A 19584-nucleotide genomic window follows, 5' to 3' on the forward strand; every position below is an offset into this window, starting at 1 on the left:
AACTGTCGCCTGAGTTAAATTAAATCAATCAAAATGGCTTTTCTATTGATTTCTAAAGACAATTAAATATAAAGATGATATAATGTCAGACCACCTAACCATCTAAAGACTAGGTCACCCTTTAAAACAAATAATTCAGACAAAGAAATCAATCGAAGTCATGGCAAAAAAGGAAAGTCATTCATTTACACTTAAAAGTGGCCAAGATTGGGGCAGATCTGAGATCTTCTGGGAGTTTGTTCCAGCAGTGAGTGGCATAATAGCTAAATGCTGCTTCACCCTGTTGTAGCTCACCAGTCCCTAGTGATCATAGGTTTGTATTCTACAAGCATGTCACTGAGGTATTTAGGCCCTAGGCCATGTAATGATTTATAAACTAGCAGTGCTATCCTGTGCCTAACTGGAAGACAAGGATCTGAGAATTGGGGTAATATGTTCAGTTGTCTTGGTTTTTGTTAGAACTCTAGGAGCTGCATTCTGAATGAGCGGCAGTTGTCTAATGTAATTTTTGGAATGACAGGTAAAAAGTCCACCCTGCTGGCAATAAAGGCATCAGTTTCACTGAGTCTTGTTTTGACATGAAACCTCTGATTCTTGCTATATTCTCAATTTGATAGAAAACAGATTTAGTTATTCTGACTTCTGAGTTTACAGCCTTCAGAGCCCTGGACTCTAAGGAGAGCACCAACTTACACAGTAAGTCTTTCCTCTTTTGTACCCATAAAGTTAGTCTAGCTGGGTATGAGATGGTCAACCAGCTACCCGCTGTTTCAAAAATTGGCTTGAGCTGGTCAAACCATGTCAAGCTGGGAGCTGGTCTGAACTGGTCAACCAGCTAAACCATGTCAAGCTGGGAGCTGGTCTGAACTGGTCAAACAGCTAAACCATGTTGAGCTGGGAGCTGGTCTGAACTGGTCAACCAGCTACCAGCTGTTTCAAAACCTAGCTTGAGCTGTTTTTTCTTTCAGAAGAGGATAACAGCGGCAGTGGCCTCCCTTAGGGGCTGACCAACCTGAAAAGGGCTCAAAGACCTGAGACAGGTCCGGTATCTTCATCTTCTTCTTCAGCCCCACCAGCAGGGGCACAAGGAAGGCGATGAGCCTGAGATAGGCCAGGTTTTGGCACGTCTCCATCTTTCTCTCCAGGCAGTCTCTGACAAGCTCCTCCTGGAGTGCCAGGCGCTGCTGGAGCCTCTGGTACGTGGGCAGCTCCAGCCTGTCGGGGGGGAAGCGCACGGCGCTGGCCAGGCCGCACGAGCTCTGGAACACGAACAGGTTCTGGTGCTGCTGACAGGCAGACACGCAGGGCGTCAGCTTCAGCAGCAGGCCCTCAGCGTGCTGGGAGAAGAGCTGCTCTTCCTCAGGGCTGTTGGGCTCATAGGTGGGGTCTGCACCACAGTCCTGCGTATAAATGCCTTGGTAACATGGCTCCTGGGAAGGATCCATCAAACCTTGGACAAAGAGCATACATAAACATGGAGGTGCTTCAAAGACTGGAGGAAAGAGCGCTCATATACCTGCATTAAGGAGGCAATTATACACATCTGTGAAGCCATGTGTCCCAAACATTATGGTGCGCTGAAATGGGGGGACAATGTATAAACACCGCTCTAATTTCTACATGGTGAAACCAAAATGTATAAAACATTTGAATGCGCACTTTAACAATATGTTAATTGTGTGATTCCACATCTAATATTGTGGGACAAATTATTTATTGAGTTATGTGTTATTTCTTACCTGCTGTGAGGAACTCAGAGAACATGTCCTTTTTAGTCTGCGGTACTCCATTTGCATCTACATCCATGCAGGATCGCCATATTTCAGAAAAACGAATGCGCTTATCTGCTGGAATGACCGCGCCATGCCACAGGCCTTTCATGGTGTAGTCTATGTTTATCAATATTTGTCCAACTTTTGTATCATAATAAGCGGGTGTCAGCTGACAAGAGGTACTCTTCTCATAGTTGGGTTCAAGACTGATAAACGGTAGCTGATTGAAGCAGTATATCCCAACAGTGAGCTCCTTCACGATTTGCTGTACCACTTTGTAATCGAGGGTTACTCGGGGGTCGGCGGGTGTGAGAATAAGCATGTTTGACTGGGTGAAATTCCTCATTTGTTTGATAATGCCGGGAGGAAAATCCACGGGTATGTTGAAATTGTCACTGCATAGCAACCAGTTACAGGTGGTGAGACTCAGCAATTCCTGGACCTCCCTCCTGTCGTACTTATCAAAGAAAACTTGTGCGTTCCTTTGCGCCGTCAACGCTGACAGATTAGTCAGAGCATCCTTCTTGTCCTCTTCGTCATTACGGGACTTGGATCTGCGGCTGGAAATCAGAGAACGCGCCATGGAGGCTGTGTTCATTCCTGAAAAAGTTAAAACTTTGGTGTTAAAAACACCAAAGCTTGCAATACTCAGAATAGTCTTTGCAATTGTGCGATAATAACTTAACTTATAACTAATCGCTTTCTAACAATGTAATAATAGCAAATTAGCCTACCGAGATTACATGTAACACATGACGAAAACAGCGCTTTCTTTAAAACGCCTTTTATGTTTGATATAATAGATTCTTACCTGTCTTTGGGACCTTCAACTAATATTCGTTTTTATCAAATTACATTCTGCTTTACTGGCATATTTGCACGTTTGGTCACTTCACTAGACACAGATTTGTGGACACACTCGCACAGTAGCGCCTAGCAACCCGAGACGCTGGGTCGTGGTTTCACTTCCCACGTGACCTCTTTGCTTCTTTAATAGTGGACACACTAGGGGGAGACATTGCTGTACATGCAGGAACTATTCATAGCTAATGTGATTTCATTAAAGGCTATTATTCAGGCTGCAGACCGATATCGGAATTAATCTTTCACCAGGTTTCACCGCCCTGTGTAATCCTGGGCAATCTCTAGAGAGGACCCAAACCTCCCTCCCCTGGTTACTGTTGGAGGGCAAGTGGTTATTATTATTATTATTATTATTATTATTATTATTATTATTATTATTAGTAGTAGTAGTAGTAGTAGTAGTAGTATTTCAGTGCACAAATTAACCCAAATGTGGTATAACAATGGAAATTGATTGATTGACTGATTGGCTGAATTGACTCAATAGTTCAGACACGTCAGTGGTACCTGATTGGCTCCTGTTGGATACTCTGACACGCTGAAGGGGCATATTGAGAGTTTTGGCCCAGTTGTAAAGTACATCTGCTGATAGGATTGCAAAGGGTCAAATTGGGAAATGTGGCCCAAAGACATAAAGTACACATAAAGGTTATTTAAATATATTTTGGACATCCAGCTGAATAATGAAAAACATGCACTCTCATCAGTAGAAATGCACCTCTCTACATACACAGCGCATTCTCCAAAGTCATTCAACATTCCTGTTTTTTTGTTGTTCAGTGAAACAATCCCACGTAAAAAGTAAACACATTTCCTCTAAACTAAATATAATATACAAATGTACAGTATTCTCCTTGGCAATGCCCAAGAGCACTTTCATATTTTACAGAAAAAGAGTGACCCTGTGTAATGAATAAATGAAATAAATCCTGTAGAAAATGGCAGCAGTGTTGACAGTGAAAACCATGTAACTACAAATCCTGTTTAATTTTATAAAACAAAATTAATCCTGTTATTTAAGGAGGCTGTTAAATCAGGAGTTATTGTCGTTATTCCGACTTTGAAAATGTTTGAGAAAATATACATACAGTGTAAAAATAAATTTTACAAACATTCTACTGAATGTAGCTGAAGTGGAGGTGTGTATGTTTTTCTTTTTTGAGAGAGAGAGAGAGAGAGAGAGAGAGAGAGAGAGAGAGAGAGAGAGATCATTTCAGTTTTCAGTCTCTTCAGATGTGTTGACACAGTTTTTGTCCCAGCAAGCTACAAACATTTCTGGTACTATCATGCCACTGCAAAGATAAGGGCAAGCTGAAAGAGCAATAACAGTAATTATATTATTGGGAAGACACACACACAAACACACACACACACACACACACACACACACTCACGCACAATGGATTTAATAGTTGTTTTAATAGTTAACTTATCTTTATGTCTTAAAGGTACAATAGGTAAGATCTTTGTGTTACAACGCCATTGTAAATCCCTTCCTATCGTTGAAAAAGGCTCACTGATGGTGAACCAAATTAAAGGAGCAGTCCTATCTACTGAGGATATTCTACAAAATTAGGTAGACCTGTACACCAGCTTGTTAATGCAAATATATAATCAGCCAATCATATGGCAGGAACTAAATGCATAAAACCATGCAGACATGGTCAAGAGGTTCAGCTGTTTTTCAGGCCAAATGTCAGAATGGGGAAGAAATTAGATCTAAGTGAATGATTATTGATGCCAGACAGGGTGGTTTGGGCATTGCAAATCAATGACTGTTCATCTCCTGGGATTTTCATGCACAACAGTCTCTAAAGTTTGCAGAGAATGGTGTGAACAGAAAAGGAGATCTGTGGGCAAAAGCATCATGTTAATGAGAGGTCAGTGGAGAAGGGCCAGACTGGTGAAAGCTGACAGGAAGATGACAGTACCACGAATAACCACACATTACAACCGTGGTATGGAGAACAGCATCTCTGAACACACAACACGTCAAACCTCTTAAGTGGATAGGCTCCAACAGCCTTTAACCAATAAGTTTGAAAAAAGTCAAATAAATCCCTAATAAAGGGCTCAGTTAGTGTGTATCTGCACCCTTACAAGAAGAGCTTTATCAGAAGTCATGATGCTTCCCAGCACTTTGACTGAATTCGGCCTGTGGGACTTCAGACCTGTTATTTTCAATGTTTACTTAACCCTTCTTTTCTTTCACCCTCTCAGCAGCTATTGTTCCCATAGCAACAAGGACGCAGTCTGACCACTTGAGTGAGTGAAAGGTTGCCCTGTCCGGTCAGCAGTCTGTGATTGGCTGAGCAGGGCCATCATGCTCACCCTGCGTGCTATAGTGCTGCAGAGCTGAGCTCTCGACCAGTGTTTTATAACCTAATGATGTCATGGTCGCTGACTCCATGGTGACCTCTGCGGCTGCATCGATTCCCCTAAGTTCAGTTTTTAGGAAAGCCTTATTTAAGATCTGAGCTGAGGCAAAAAGAGCCCGTTCCTGATTGGGTGAGCAGGTGCAATGAAACCCCCCCACACGAAAAAAAACAAAAAAACAAAATAGAAACACCACACCATGCAGGGTTGTCTGTTGACATGTCAGTCGCCCTGTTTAATTGGAGTTGTCGTGTTTCTTCACTGTGAGCACTCTAGCTCATCCTTATATATGCAGGTTGGCTGTGAACCAGCTACTTTGTCCTCTTTTATTAGCTTTCAATGGCTTCATCATGACATAAGGAAAAATGTACTGACAGGATAGGTATTTTAATGCATTGAACAGGGCAAGACCAGTGGCATCCATATAGCTAATACATGGAAATACAGGCTTCGCTCATAATATTATGAATGCACAGAATTGTCATGAGTTCTCATCATGAAGAGATTTAACATTTCTGTAAGTCTTGCGTTCACATGTTGTCAGGAACCGGGACAGAGGCACCCAGAGCAGACTCAGCAGCTTTATTCTGCCTTAGGGGAGATCCAACACATAATCCAAAGGCAATGGTTGTTATCCAGGCACACAGGTACATGTGGGGCAAGCATTACATTACATTAATGGCATTAGACGATCCTCCCCTGGAGCAATGCAGGGTTAACGGCTGTGCGTATCTTATTGTGGCTACACCGGGGATCGAACCCCCGACCATGTGTGTCCCAGTCATGTACCTTAAGCACTACACTACAGGCCAAGCAGAACGTAATCGTAAATGGTAAATGGTTGTCATAATCATAAAGACAGGCAGAGTTCAATCGGGAAGAAATTTAATCTAAGTGACCGTGGAATGATTGTTGGCGCCAGACAGGGTGGTTTGAATATCTCGAAAACTGTTGATCTCCTGGGATTTTCATACAGAGTTTACAGAGAATTGTGTGAAAAATAAGAAACATCCAGTGAGCAGCGTGAATATAACCAGTGAGTGGAACAAATAAATCATTTCAAAAAGCGGTTAAAGGCTGCCTTTCTGCGCTGCTAGAGAGAAGGCTGTGACAGAGAGGGCCGGTCGATAGGCCACTCTCGTAGCTTGTGAGCGCAGTAGCTTATATTAACATGACAAACTGCCTGGCTCTTTGCCTTCAGCTCAGTCCCAAGCAGATAAGCACGTTTGTGGTATTGATTTAAAACACCTGTGCAATGTTTGTCTCCGATTACCAAAAGTTGCCTGTTGCAGACAAGGATGGCGGTGTTTGGGGTTTTAGGGGGCTAATGGGGTGGAGGCATGACTATTGTGGTCACATAAGCTTCAGGGCTTGTGTGATGCTGTGTTCAGACTCTTCTAGTCACATTATATCTCCACGTGACTTTGACTGAACTTGTTGCAAGTTGCCCAGAGGAAGTTAGCATTAGTATTAGCAGTGGTGAGAAGATCAATTGTTACATGAGCCATACTGTATACTGCATACTGCATACTGCATACTCTCTTTCCAGATCCTGTGCCGATAAAAAAGATGACGGAGGCTTGGAAATAATGTTCAAAGGACTGGATGAATTTCCATCAAACATCACCAGTGACAGCCATGTGCCAGCATATAGGAGCTTTATGAAGATTCAAAATATTTATGGCAGAAATCCACCAAATTGCCAGTTGTATCAACAAAACATAAAAATATAGCAATAAGTGTGTTTATGGGCCCACTTGTCTCTGCGTGTGAAGGGTTGAACAATTTCATATATCATATAAGCACAGGCACCAGGGCACTATATACAGTACTGTGCAAAAGTTAGAGACCAATCAAATTTACCCCTAGGCACCCTAGTTGGAAAAAAATGCACTGTACTCTTGGTTTTTCAAATCCGTACACTCAATTATACAACCTGGAACCTTGGTCTTTGCCTTCAAAAGTGACTCAACATTCAAACAACCCAAACACACCTTAGCTGCCTTGCCTGTTTTGTCTGGGGGTCTAAAATGGCCAAACGAGATAAATTAAATAAATGAGAATGACATTTCTGATGAGATTAGATATATGACAATTCAAGGAAAAAAATTAAAAAGTTCAAAAAAATATTGCATATACTGGATAGAACAAAAGGGACTCCTAACAGCCGTGCAAGAGCTGCTAGGCCACTGAAACTATCACCAACACAAAAACTTAATACTGAAAGATTTTATCTTTGTGAGATATTAACAAAATCAAGCTCCACTCTTGTGGTGCAGTGGGTAGCACTGCTGCCTCACAGCAAGGAGGTCCTGGGTTCGAATCCCCGTCGGCCGGGGCCTCTCTGTGCGGAGTTTGCATGTTCTCCCCGTGTGCGCGTGGGTTTCCTCCGGGTACTCCGGTTTCCTCCCACAGTCCAAAGACATGCAGGTTAGGCTGATTGGAGAGTCTAAATTGCCCATAGGTATGAGTGTGTGAGTGAATGGTGTGTGTGCCCTGTGATGGACTGGCGACCTGTCCAGGGTGTATTCCTGCCTTTCGCCCAATGTATGCTGGGATAGGTTCCAGCCCCCTGCGACCCTGTTCAGGATAAGCGGGTTCAGATAATGGATGGATGGAAGCTCCACTCTTGCTTCAGGTCTGAAGAAATCTATATGTCAATCCTTCCGCCATGAGAAAAAACTCAATGCTATGGGTCTAAAAGGATGTGTTGGTGTCAAAATGGTATAACTGAGAATAAGTAATAAACAGAAGATACTGAAATGTGCACTCAGTACAGCAAAAGGTTTTATGTACCGATGAGTAGACATTTTAGATTGTGTGAAGTAAGAGAAGGAAGTTCTGTACATACTCCGCAGAAGCAACAAAGGACTCTCGACCTGTGTCTACAGCCCCTGGACCTGGGGAACGCATGATTTGCACTGGAGGGGATGAGTAGCTGGTCATGTCTTTCTGTCATATTAACGTCCTGTACTGTCATGGCTCCTGCTTGTGTCCTGATGGTGGCAAAGATTTTTGTGGTTGTTTGGTCTCATTGTTGAATTACTCTGGTAGTCATTGATTGCGTCTGTGTCTCTTTGTCTTGTGTACTTAAGTTGCCCCAGTTCCCGTGTCTCTGAGTCCTCTTGTTTGCCCGTTCTCTTGCAATCTTGTGCTTTTGGTTATTTACTTCTCTGAAGTTCCAGTATATAGTGTTTATTGATCCCATATCAATTCCTGAAGTATTGCGTTTTTTGTCTGTGTTTAATTTTGTTCAGTAAAACACAGTTTTTACCATGCAACCTGATTCCTGCCTCCTGTGTCACCTCTCAGTTTCACCTCACATGCCCTGTGCATAAAGGAGCCAATCGGGAACCACAAAGGGTGGTCCTCTGCACCCGTTCAGAAGTACGGTCCATGGCCTCACTCTTCAGCTCTGAATTTGTCAGTACGCACACTGGTACCTTTTCCAATAGAGTACATCTACACTGCCGAGAATGTGCAGCATTTTGCGTCTGGCCAATTTCTGTTTAAACATATCTGTGCTTCCAGCCATGACTGTGGCCTTGGCCAGATTAATCAGTGCCAGGATGGCATGTGTACAGTGGGCTCTGATGCCTTCGCCATCTTACCATATGCATGTTTGGTTTAGTTTTTTTACTACTGCTGTAGCCTATCCACGTAGAGTTATGAGGCAACGTGTGTTCAGAGATGCTCTTCTGCATACCATTGTTGTAATGTGTGGTTATTTGCGTTACTGTCACCTTCCTGTCAGCTTTGACCAGTCTGGCCATTCTTCTCTGATGTCTCTCATTAACAAGGCGTTTCTGTCTGCTGCTCACAGGTTTTTTTGGTTTGTTTGCACCATTCTTTGCAAACTCTAGAGACTAGTGTGCCTGAAAATCCCAGGAGATCAGCAGTTTCTGAGATATGTAGCATAGTGTAGCGACTGAGGTACATGACTGTAGCCACAATAAGATCCGCACAGCCATTGATCGGGCCCTTGAGCAAGGCCCTTAACCCTGCATTGCTCCAGGGGAGGATTGTCTCCTGCTTAGTGGCATTAATGTAATGTAATGTTGTATGCATTGCACTTCTGCCACACAATTGGTTGATTAAATCACATCGTCGCATGAATAAGTCGGTGTAATAAAGTAAAAATAATAAAGTGCTCAGTGAGTGTTTATTATCAATATAGTTTTTTTTTTGCACACCGAGGGTCATTGTGATAACCGTACTAACCTAAATGCAATCATATACCTTATGTTTATGTCTTGTAATTTAGGTCAAGAAACGAGGAAGTTTTCGCGGAAAAGAACAATCAAAAGATTAAAAGATGTCCCTCACTCTACAGTTTTCTCAACGCGTTTCTCTTTATAACGCCAATTCTTTTTACAAGGAACGTAACCGAATTCGAGAGAACAGCAGCTTTCAGCCATACAGTAAAATCGGAAAAGATTGTTGTTGAAGTAATTTCACGCAATCTGCTCATAACATCTGGCACGTGACCACGACGTAACCAAAACCCGTCGACCGAGCATCGGGATCAAACAAACACCTCGGACGTTTCCGTGAGAGCTGGTGTTGCCAGCCTGGGCTTGCACGAACTATTGCTTTTTTTACGTAAAGTAGTTTCATATAAAATATTTCTTTCCAACTTCAGCTACAGTGATAGCTAAGTTTGGAGAGCAAGTTAGCATTATTTGCAAATAAATAGCCTGCATAGGCATTTTCGGTGAGGGTAGCCTATACTACGCTAGCGCTTCTAACGTTAAATAAAGCTGATCAATACGATGGAAAACTCTGGATCCAAGAAGTGTTGTGGTAGGCACTGTAATGGTTTAAATACATGTCAGTAGAACATGAATACCAGCTACATTTGCCTAAGATAACTAAACGAAAGACTGACTAAATGCTATCGAACAATAATGTCTCTACATCTGCAGGTTTTGTCCGTGATTTCTTTACATCGGCAAAGTTCCTTATTTACCTTGGCCATGCCCTTTCAACGTGGGTAAGTAAAACAAAGAATAAACAGATCCTGTTATGTTGAAAATGTTTTTTTGAAAGCTAGTTTTGATGCGTGTTAGTAACGTTGTATTTATTTTTGTTTGAAATGTCCACTATTAAACAGTTGTCTATTGACAGAAATTGGTCTTTGGACTGACAGCTTTTGCTTGCTCCAGCATTCACGTCATGTCATATGCCTTAAAGAACAGATATTTTGATCTGTTATACTATACAATGAAAGCTGAATGATCAGATGTTTTCACATGAAAATCACTCGTTATCAGTGGTTCTTTATTCCACATTGGCTTTCAAACAGTTTGCAGTTGGCGAATTAACAAAGAACATTCTTTCCACTTTGTCCGCATTCCGTGTTTGTCGTCGTGACCTACATTTTAAGTGGCCGATAAAATTGTGCTATATTGCTTCTCTTTGGAAGAAAGCCAATTCACGTACTGTACACATTTCTCTATACAGTTATACCATGTACGTAGCTCGAACATTTTAAAGAATAGCTAAGTCAGTATTAAATAACACAACAGGTGTGTCTGACGTCGAAATTATACACTTGCACTTAATGGTTTTAAGTTAAGTGTAAAAGCTTTGATGTATTTGTCGTCCAGGGAGACCGTATGTGGAATTTCGCCGTCGCTTTGTTCCTGGTCGAGTTGTACGGTAACAGTCTGCTGCTGACTGCCGTATACGGACTAGTGGTGGCAGGCTCAGTGCTGTTACTGGGGGCCATTATCGGTGACTGGGTGGACAAAAACCCCAGGCTTAAAGGTTGGTAAGGCTTAATGTTCCTTTCATAAACGCCCATCCTATAATAAAACTTATAATTACTTTACATTTTGAGTAAATGTGCATGTCTTTGTTTATTATAGTGATTGTTTTAGTTATTGAAAAATGTCCCTTTATATTCTTTGCAACTAAACTGTCTCTTGACATTTCTATTATTTTGTTTTTGCTTTTTTGTACAGTTGCACAAACGTCATTGGTTGTCCAGAATTGTTCTGTGATTCTCTGTGGAATTCTTTTTATGGTGGTTTTCCAGTTTAAGAACCAGCTCAAAGAACTCGTCAATGGTTGGTTGCTTGTGAGTAGTCTACTTTACATAATATTATTACGTGTACAATTGTTTATTTTACAGATAACTGGTTGGAACGTGATTAAATGAGTAAGGGGCCAAGCACTTCATATGAATTAAACTTGGTACAGGCTACACAGAACATGCAGAAGATGTAAATATATGCTGATAATTCTATATTAAAATACTCTTGATACTCTTGAAAAAAAACATGTTCAGTTTTTGGAAAGAATAACCTGTTCTATCCTGCTGTATGAAACGTAAAAGTTAACTTCATTACAATGACACCATTTCTGAGGGAGGTTTTCAGGCAAAATAGGATAATGAATTCCATGAACTGGCTGACATTGACCTTGAAGGAGGGCAGCCAAGCCAAACACCTCACTAAACAGCATAAAATACTGAAGATGCATTCTGTATGTACTGCAATCATGAGGCAATATTTTTTAACACAAATGCAAGGCTTGTGCAGGAACAGAGTCTGTACGCAAATTCAGAGCTTGTTACACAAACACATACAGTCCCCTCAAAATGTATTGGAACAGCAAGGTAAATTCCTTTGTTTTTGTTATACACTGAAGACAGTTGGGTTTGAGGTCAAAAGATGTACATGTGCTCAGTGAAAGATCTGAATTGCAGCTTTTATTTCCTGGTATTTTCATCTCGATTTGTTAAACAGCTTAGAACATATCACCTTTTGTGTCAGACTACTCAATTTTTAGGTGAGCAAAAGTATTGGAACATGGAAGTGACAGATGTTTCTTGTTGTCCTGTTAGATTAATTGGTTGAACAATAAAGAGTTCTGAACATCTACTCTTGGTTTTAGCCTTGGTTTTCGGCTGCATTTGTGTTAGAAAAGATGAACCAACATGAAGACCAGAGAGCTGTCTTTGGGAGAAAAGCAAGCCATTTTGAAGCTTAGAAAAAAGGAGAAATCGACCAGAGCCACTGCACAAGCATTAGGGATAGCTTGGAATGTCCTGGCGAGATTACAATTTTCAAAGAAGTACAGTGACGAGCCACAAAAGTTCTGGAACAAAGTTTTACGGACTGATGAGACCAATATGAATCTCTACCAAAGTGATGGAAAGGCCAAAGTGTGGAGAAAGAAGGGATCTGCTCATGACCCAAAACACACAAGCTCATCTGTGAAGCACGGTGTCATGGCTTGGGCTTGCTTAGCTGCTTCTGAAGTGGACTCACTAATCTTTATTGATGATGTATCTCATGATGATAGCAGTGGGATGAATTCAGAAGTCTACAAAAATATTCTTTCTGACAACTTACGGACAAATTTGTCCAAACTAATTGGGAGGAACTTCATGCATCAAGACAATGACCAAAAACACATTGCCAACAAAACAAAGGACTTCATTAGGGAGAAAATGTGGAAGGTTTTAGACTGGCCAAGTCAATCACCAGACCTTAACCCAATTGAGCATTCATTTCACCTCCTGAAGAGGAGAAAAGACCCCCAAAACAAACTACAACTGAAAAGCATCACAAAAGAGGAATTCAACAGTTGTCAATGGGTTGCAGGCTTGATATGCTATCAAAGTGTTATTTATTTACTTTAATTTACTTAAATACTCTCTGTTCCAATACTTTTTCTCACCTAACAATTGGTTGTTCTGACACCAAAGGTGCTATGTTCTGAGTAGTTTAACACATCTAGGTGTAAATACCAGGAAATAAAAGCTGAAATTCAGAATTTTTGTCTCATCTTCATCTTTTTATCTCAACCCCAAATGTATTGAGATTATTTCAAAAACAAAATAATTGGCCTTGCTGTCCCTATACTTTTGGAGGGGACTGTAAGTTCTACAAACACGGACACAGGGTCTGTGGCCACTTGGTCTGTATGCAAATGCAGGGCTTGTGCATGAAAACAGGACTTGTAAGACACACATCTGACTTTTCAGATTTCTCACAAACGTCCTTTTCTTTGTGGTCTACAGACGGCCTGCTACATCCTGGTCATCACCATCGCCAACATAGCCAACCTGGCGAGCACAGCCACCTCCATCACTATTCAGAGGGACTGGATCCTGGTCGTGGCCGGGCAGGACAGGAGTAGGCTGGCAGGTGAGGGGTCTCCATGGAAACCCATCCAGGTGTAGAGGTCATTATGTCATCTGCAGCAGACCTGGGGCCTGATCCTCAAAGCAGGGTTACTGAGTTAAGGCCCATCCTCACCAAGAACTATACCTATAGCCATAGCGATGTGAGCATCCACACTGCTGAATGCTGACGTTCTGTGAGTACCTATAGCCATAACGATGTGAGCATCCACACTGCTGAATGCTGACGTTCTGTAAGTACCTATAGCCATAGCGATGTGAGCATCCACACTGCTGAATGCTGACGTTCTGTAAGTAGTCTCTCCACTATGTCACTTGCCATTTTGCATGTGACGTCCTGTAAATTCATATTGGCTGTCAGTATTTTATCGTTCATGCAGCTAGAAAAAAAATCGCTCTGAAAGTGATTCCAACGATATTGTTTGTCGCTGTTGTTATAGTTGTGGTGTGGAGTCTGCCAGCCACTTGAGTGGAAACGATTGCTAAAACAAAATATTAATTGTTACCGTTATAGTTATCATTCTTGGTGTGGCATTTAGGCGGATAACTGCATAAAGTAAAACCTGGAGCAGCTCTTTTTACTTCAGTCCATGTTCCAGATTTAGGGTTCTGGGCTTTACTCTGGAACAGGACCCTGGTGTGAACTCCACAGGAAATGCTTCTGTTATTTTACCTTTTATTACTCTGACATGCCCAGGTAATGAGAGTCAGGAAAAGCAATAATGCCACAAAATGGGTGTACCATCATATTTATGCAATGTATTTATCACTCATAAAGTACAAAGGTGTCAATTTATTGACCTGGATATGCCCCTTACACAAATTGAATGCACTGTATGATATTGCATATATGGAATTATTGCAAAATATCATAAATGTATTGAACAGCAGATAAGATTGGACAATTTGTATAATCTAAGTGATATTTTATTATGTTGCTGTATATTAAATTTCCTTAAGGGGTGTTATTTATTTGCTTAACAATGTATAAATGAACTTTCCTGTAGTTACTTATTATTTTAAGGAATGCTCTTTCCTCCCACACTGCACAGACACAATGCCCATTAATGGCACAATTAGCAGCACAAATGGGACCTAGATTTTCTTGGAAGTACAATTAACCCTTTCAGTCCCAAGCCCAATATGAAGTGGCTGCACTAAAATCCCAAGGTGTTTTGGTTGAGGAAACGTATCAGAGTTTTAAACGAGGCTCAAAACAATAGCGGTCATGTTCATTGGTTGAGAAGGTGTAAGGTTGAGAGTGCCATATGGCACTTGTGGAATTTTATGGTAGTTATGCTTCAGTGTCATATGGCACCTTGGGACTGAATGAGTGAATTAATTTTCCTTGACATTAAATACATTTGCAGATCTTCGCCTCCGGTAAACAGACTCGCGTTTGAACGTTCTCTCTGACAGACATGAACGCCACGGTGAGGATTATCGACCAGCTGACCAACATCCTGGCCCCGATGCTGGTGGGGCAGATCATGGCGTTCGGCTCCCCCTTCATAGGCTGCGGCTTCATCTCGGGCTGGAACCTCTGCTCCATGTGCCTGGAGTACTGCCTCCTGTGGAAGGTGTACCAGAAGACGCCTGCCCTGGCTATCAAGGCCGGCCAGAAGACCCAACCCCAGGAGATGGTGCAGCTCAACGCCCAGAAAGGTGCACCAGAGCTACAAAAATCAGTGATTAGAGAGAAAAGAAAACTGTAAAATATTGTTTCCGTCAGATTAGATGTGATTACACGTTACTGGTGATGAGCTGAGATGGAGCTACAGTGCAGTAAATATTTATATTTGACAATGGTTTGGCCTATGTTTTTTAAGCTAAATAAAGGCTTCCTTGACTCTCGTTGGCCTAGCTAAACACCAATAACAGGGTGTTATCAAGGGGATGAGGGGGAAAGGTAAGAATCAAGACTATATACTGAGAGCTTCCTTATAATTGCACAGAGGAAGCGATTGAATACACCAGACTAATCAGAAACAGCTGAGAAGCCAACTGTCCAATTATTTTTGGTCCCTAAAATGGGGGGACTATGTATACCAATGGATGTAATCCCTATACAAATCTCCCAATATGGATGCAAATACCCTCAAATTCAAGGTGACAGACTGCACTTAAACCTGTCTGCACATTCATCTCCACTGCTAGAGGCAGTAAATCTGTGTGCTTAACTGTGTGGCCTCATCATCTCTCCTGGTTTGCAGAGCCTGAGGATGGGGAGAAGCTGGGTGAAAGCTCCCAGCTGATGAACAAGGCCGAGCAGGCGATGGCACCTTCGCGGGAGAAGGGCAGGTGCTGCCAGCAGATGACGGAGCCCTTCCGCACCTTCCGGCAGGGCTGGGTGGCCTACTACAACCAGCCCATCTTCCTGGCCGGGATGGGCCTGGCCTTCCTGTACATGACGGTGCTGGGCTTCGACTGCATCACCACGGGCTACGCGTACACGCAGGGCCTGAACGGCTCGGTCCTCAGCCTGCTCATGGGCGCCTCGGCCGTGTCGGGGATCTGCGGCACGGTGGCCTTCACCCAGATCCGGAAGCGATGCGGCCTGATCCGCGCGGGCTTCGTGGCGGGCGTGGCCCAGCTGTCCTGCCTCCTGCTGTGTCTCGTCTCCGTCTTCGTCGACGGGAGCCCCTTCGACCTCAGAGTCTCGCCCTTCAGCAGCGTCGTCAGCCAGTTCATTGGCGACTCCGGCCCTGATCCCGAGGGCTACCCCACCCCACCGAGCACGCTCACCACCACCCTCAACGGCTCCGCCGCACCCTATGAGCTCCAGGAGCCTGCTGTGGAGTCCTACCTGTCCGTGGGCCTCCTGTTCGCCGGGGTCATTGCTGCTAGAGTCGGTAAGTATTAAAGCTTGGGTGTTGGACAACGTCACAGGGACTCAGTGGAGCACACTGAGCTCAGAGAACTGCACCCAGTTTGATGGACAGGGGAGACTGACGTTTCCAGGACAAACAACATCTTCCTCAGAGTCAAAAACAGAAAAAATGATAATAATAATATACATATTATGCTGGTTTCCCTTGTTGCTCTGCACTTGTTGCTTGACAAACACGACAAAAACAGCAGACTCCGCTGAAGGTGCTGGGAAAGGAGCTGTAAGATTGTATGTGCTGGTGGTGTTTTCACAAAGTGTGTCAATGTGTGGCATACATATAACCACTGTGTGATTGACCTTGGCTGTCCTTATCTTCTGATGGCTTATGGCCAACCACCTCAGCATTATGAGGTCATAAATGTTTAGTCATGGAAACGGTCATGCCTAATTTATCTTTGCGTTTCAGGTCTTTGGTCCTTTGACTTGAGCGTGACCCAGCTGATCCAGGAGAACGTGATCGAGTCTGAGAGGGGTATCATCAACGGCGTCCAGAACTCCATGAACTACCTCCTGGACCTTGTGCACTTCATCATGGTCATCCTGGCGCCCAACCCCGAGGCTTTCGGCCTGCTCGTCATCCTCTCCGTCTCCTTTGTGGCTACGGGTCACATGATGTACTTCAGGTTCGCCTACAAGAGCTTGGGGAGCCGGCTCTTCCTGTGCTTTTCGCCTTCCCCCAAAAGCGGGAGCCACGATCCCACTCTTGGCCCGACGGTGTAGCTCCTCACAGGGGCTGCGTCACTGGTTGTGTTTTTATCTCATGTTCCTGCAAGTTCCTGCCAGGGACTGATATCATGCTGTAACATGCTTGCTTTCATCTGTATCACTACAGCAGCTGCATTTAACCTTGCGCGCTTTGTTTGTGCTGTGTACACCGTGCTGTCCTTTACACTGGAGCACTTTTAACACACTGTAAATGTGAAGCAAGAGCTCCTCGTGAGTGCTGATAGTCAAATGGCCTTGAGAAGAAGAATGGCAGGTTGGGATTTTTGTCGGTGTGTCATCCCTTTGACCTTTGATCACTGACTGAGTTAAATTTTGTTAAAAGGTACTCGTAGTGTAAAATGTACTCTTATTAGTTGATTTTGGGAATTGTGCTTACCATCAGTCTTTCTGAAATCGTTTTTGACTGTGATTCCTGTGTGTCACTTTCAAATAAGGACAGATTTGAAATAAGGACTGACTTCATTTCAGCTACCTTCCATTGGAGCTGAATCGACAACAACCCGTACATTTAATTATCTTTCTTATTTCAAACCAAACTAACTCTCAATTAAAATCAGCACAATATTACCAAAGCTGAATTTTGTATTTGCTTCCAGCGTGAAGGCTGGTATGTGTGCAGTCCATACCAGCCAGAAGTGACAGTCTAGCACATGACGATACTGTGGCACCGTGTTACATAGTTAATCTATGGCCACTGTGCACACTTACATCTCACTCTAAGCCCTCCCCTGGTTCAGGCCTGCTATTGCTATGGGGTTATAATGGGTACCCTGAGGGAATTACTCCATCCCTGCAGTGTAGTGAGTTCACAAAGTCACCTGTTACACAGAAAGAGATAAGTGCAGTAGTCCATGTGTCCTGAAGTTAACCGAGCTCGTTCAGGGGCCATGGTTCACTCTGCCTCGTTTAGCTCTGCGTGGCTTAGCTGAGTGGAACGTTAACGGACTCCTGATCGCACACACGCAGAGCCAATATGTGGTATATTAATATGCACTTATGAGTCGTTTTTAGCTCATTCCAGAACCTAACACCTATATTCCCAGTAATAAGGTTTGCATAATGTATATGCACATTTGCTAGACAGTCATACAAACCCGCTGAAAATCTATATTGTACATTTGGTGAGGCATCGCATGGAGAATAGGGCTCATCTTACATCTGGCCAAGCAGAGGTGGTGTTATCAATATGGTGGAGTTTCAGAATCAGGGTGGAAAACTGTTTCTGCACCAAAACCATTTCAGTCAGAAGCCTTGTTTCATTCCCCTAAAAATATCTGGCAACCTCACGGTCGGCAGAAAAGACTGGCGAATATAGGAATTTTCGAGCAAGATGTGCTTTTTGGCGCTTCATTCAAGACACATTTGTTTTTATGTGTATACCTAACTAATTCTATGTATGCTTGAGTATAATTTGATATCACTGCAACTGTATAGAAATGTCTGTTTTTTGTACTTATTGTTGTATTTAAGCAATACTTTTGGCAGGAACTACCAAATTACAGAATATCAAAGGTAGTTTTGTACATTTTAAATAGATTTTTTCTTGAAAAAGTAAGATGTATATAAAAAAACAATTTTATACTGAGCATTTATATTATTGTAATACAGAAAGCCTAAGAGCTGGCTTTTGTTAATTGTGTTAATGTTGATTGTGCCAATAAACTCTCCCTTATGGTGGTAGAGGTGCTTTTGGGTCATTAGTATTATGTGTGTACCATGGGGCGTGTGAAAATAAACCGTATAATTCAACCAGGCTGTGCGTCGGTGTGTGAATGTGTCCTTTCTGCTGGGGTGAGTGGGCAAGTCTTTCCCTCTGGCTTTTGGCCAGCTGTGTTTCGCAAAGGTCACGTTCCTCCACAGCCAGCTGGTCACGTTCCTCCACAGCCAGCTGGTCACGTTCCTCCACAGCCAGCTGGTTTCAGGTTCAAACCCCACTTTCCCGCTCAGCCTTAATCGAGGGCCCGGACCGGCAAGCTAAGGGAGAACAACCAAAGCAAACCGCTTTCTCCCAGCGCGAGGCCAAGATTGCATACACCGACCTTTGTGTGGCCAGTGGGATTCTCGGCACGGACTTTGTGTATTGATCAGCCCTATGCTAATATCAGCCTGCTGTTCATCAAGGTATCGGCACAGATCTCTGACAACTGCTACAGCCATGTATAATGCCTACTGTATGTCAAACAACATGTGCTCACCACTGGACAGATTGTTTAGGATTAAAACCACTCAAAGAATTCACAATCTTGGAGTAGTGCACTGTAATGTGTATTGGCAGTTTTGCATATTAAAGTTATAGGCAATATACTTTTCTAAAGCATGCTTTATTTCCAACATGTCCAATGTGTCCCATTTGGAACCACATCACTCTTGGATCACTCTTTCGACATAGCTTGCCCGCAAACTATGTCGGTATGTAGCATAGCTGCAATTTTTTAACTTGTGTGATTCATAAGATTCTGCATTACAGTATTATTGTATAAAGTGTATATTGCTATTATCTCATTCATATATGTATGTCACTCCTACTGTATGTCATTCTGGATAGAAGTGTATAGGCAGATATAAATTCAGTGAGCACTTATAAGTATGTATAGCCAACATTCGAGCTAAGTTAAACACCATACATTTAGGTAGCTTAGCTAGCTAACTTAGCTAATAGGTAGAATGGCTGTTGTTAGGTCAAACAGTTACTTCCTAGCTACGCTGTACGTTACTCATGAAAATGAAACACATTGGTATTGGCTAGTTTAGCTAGTTGAACAAGACAGACCAATTTACTATAGTGCTAGCTACCTGGCTTA

At 42.8% G+C, this 19584-nt stretch overlaps 2 protein-coding genes across 2 annotated transcripts in view; one reads left to right on the forward strand and one right to left on the reverse strand.

Annotated features, from left to right (window-relative positions):
- ankar (ankyrin and armadillo repeat containing) overlaps nt 1-2355 on the reverse strand; it is a 30207-nt gene extending 27852 nt beyond the window's left edge. Inside the window, exons 1-2 of the mRNA XM_061225767.1 lie at nt 1740-2355; nt 1013-1450 (exon numbers count right to left, since the gene is read on the reverse strand). Coding sequence (XP_061081751.1) covers nt 1013-1450; nt 1740-2355 — 1054 coding nt within the window. The remainder of the gene's footprint in view (nt 1-1012; nt 1451-1739) is intronic.
- A 7323-nt stretch (nt 2356-9678) lies between these two features.
- LOC133116596 (solute carrier family 40 member 1-like) lies at nt 9679-18532 on the forward strand. The gene is made up of 8 exons (XM_061226329.1): nt 9679-9815; nt 9938-10005; nt 10622-10781; nt 10979-11094; nt 13045-13171; nt 14587-14832; nt 15381-16019; nt 16464-18532. Exons 1-8 carry the CDS (start codon nt 9785-9787, stop codon nt 16775-16777), a joined length of 1701 nt encoding a protein of 566 aa, XP_061082313.1. The 5' UTR covers nt 9679-9784; the 3' UTR covers nt 16778-18532.
- The last annotated feature ends 1052 nt before the right edge of the window (nt 18533-19584 follow it).

The sequence above is a fragment of the Conger conger genome, chromosome 17 (genome assembly GCF_963514075.1).
Source record: "Conger conger chromosome 17, fConCon1.1, whole genome shotgun sequence".
Classification (NCBI taxonomy): Eukaryota; Metazoa; Chordata; class Actinopteri; order Anguilliformes; family Congridae; genus Conger; species Conger conger.

Excerpts from the sequence above, each read along its gene's own strand:
- LOC133116596 (XM_061226329.1), top strand. The coding sequence starts at position 9,785 with ATGGAAAACTCTGGATCCAAGAAGTGTTGTG. Across the intron at positions 10,782-10,978 it reads CAAAAACCCCAGGCTTAAAG|TTGCACAAACGTCATTGGTT; the intron begins GTTGGTAAGGCT and ends TTTTTTGTACAG. Across the intron at positions 11,095-13,044 it reads TCGTCAATGGTTGGTTGCTT|ACGGCCTGCTACATCCTGGT; the intron begins GTGAGTAGTCTA and ends TGTGGTCTACAG.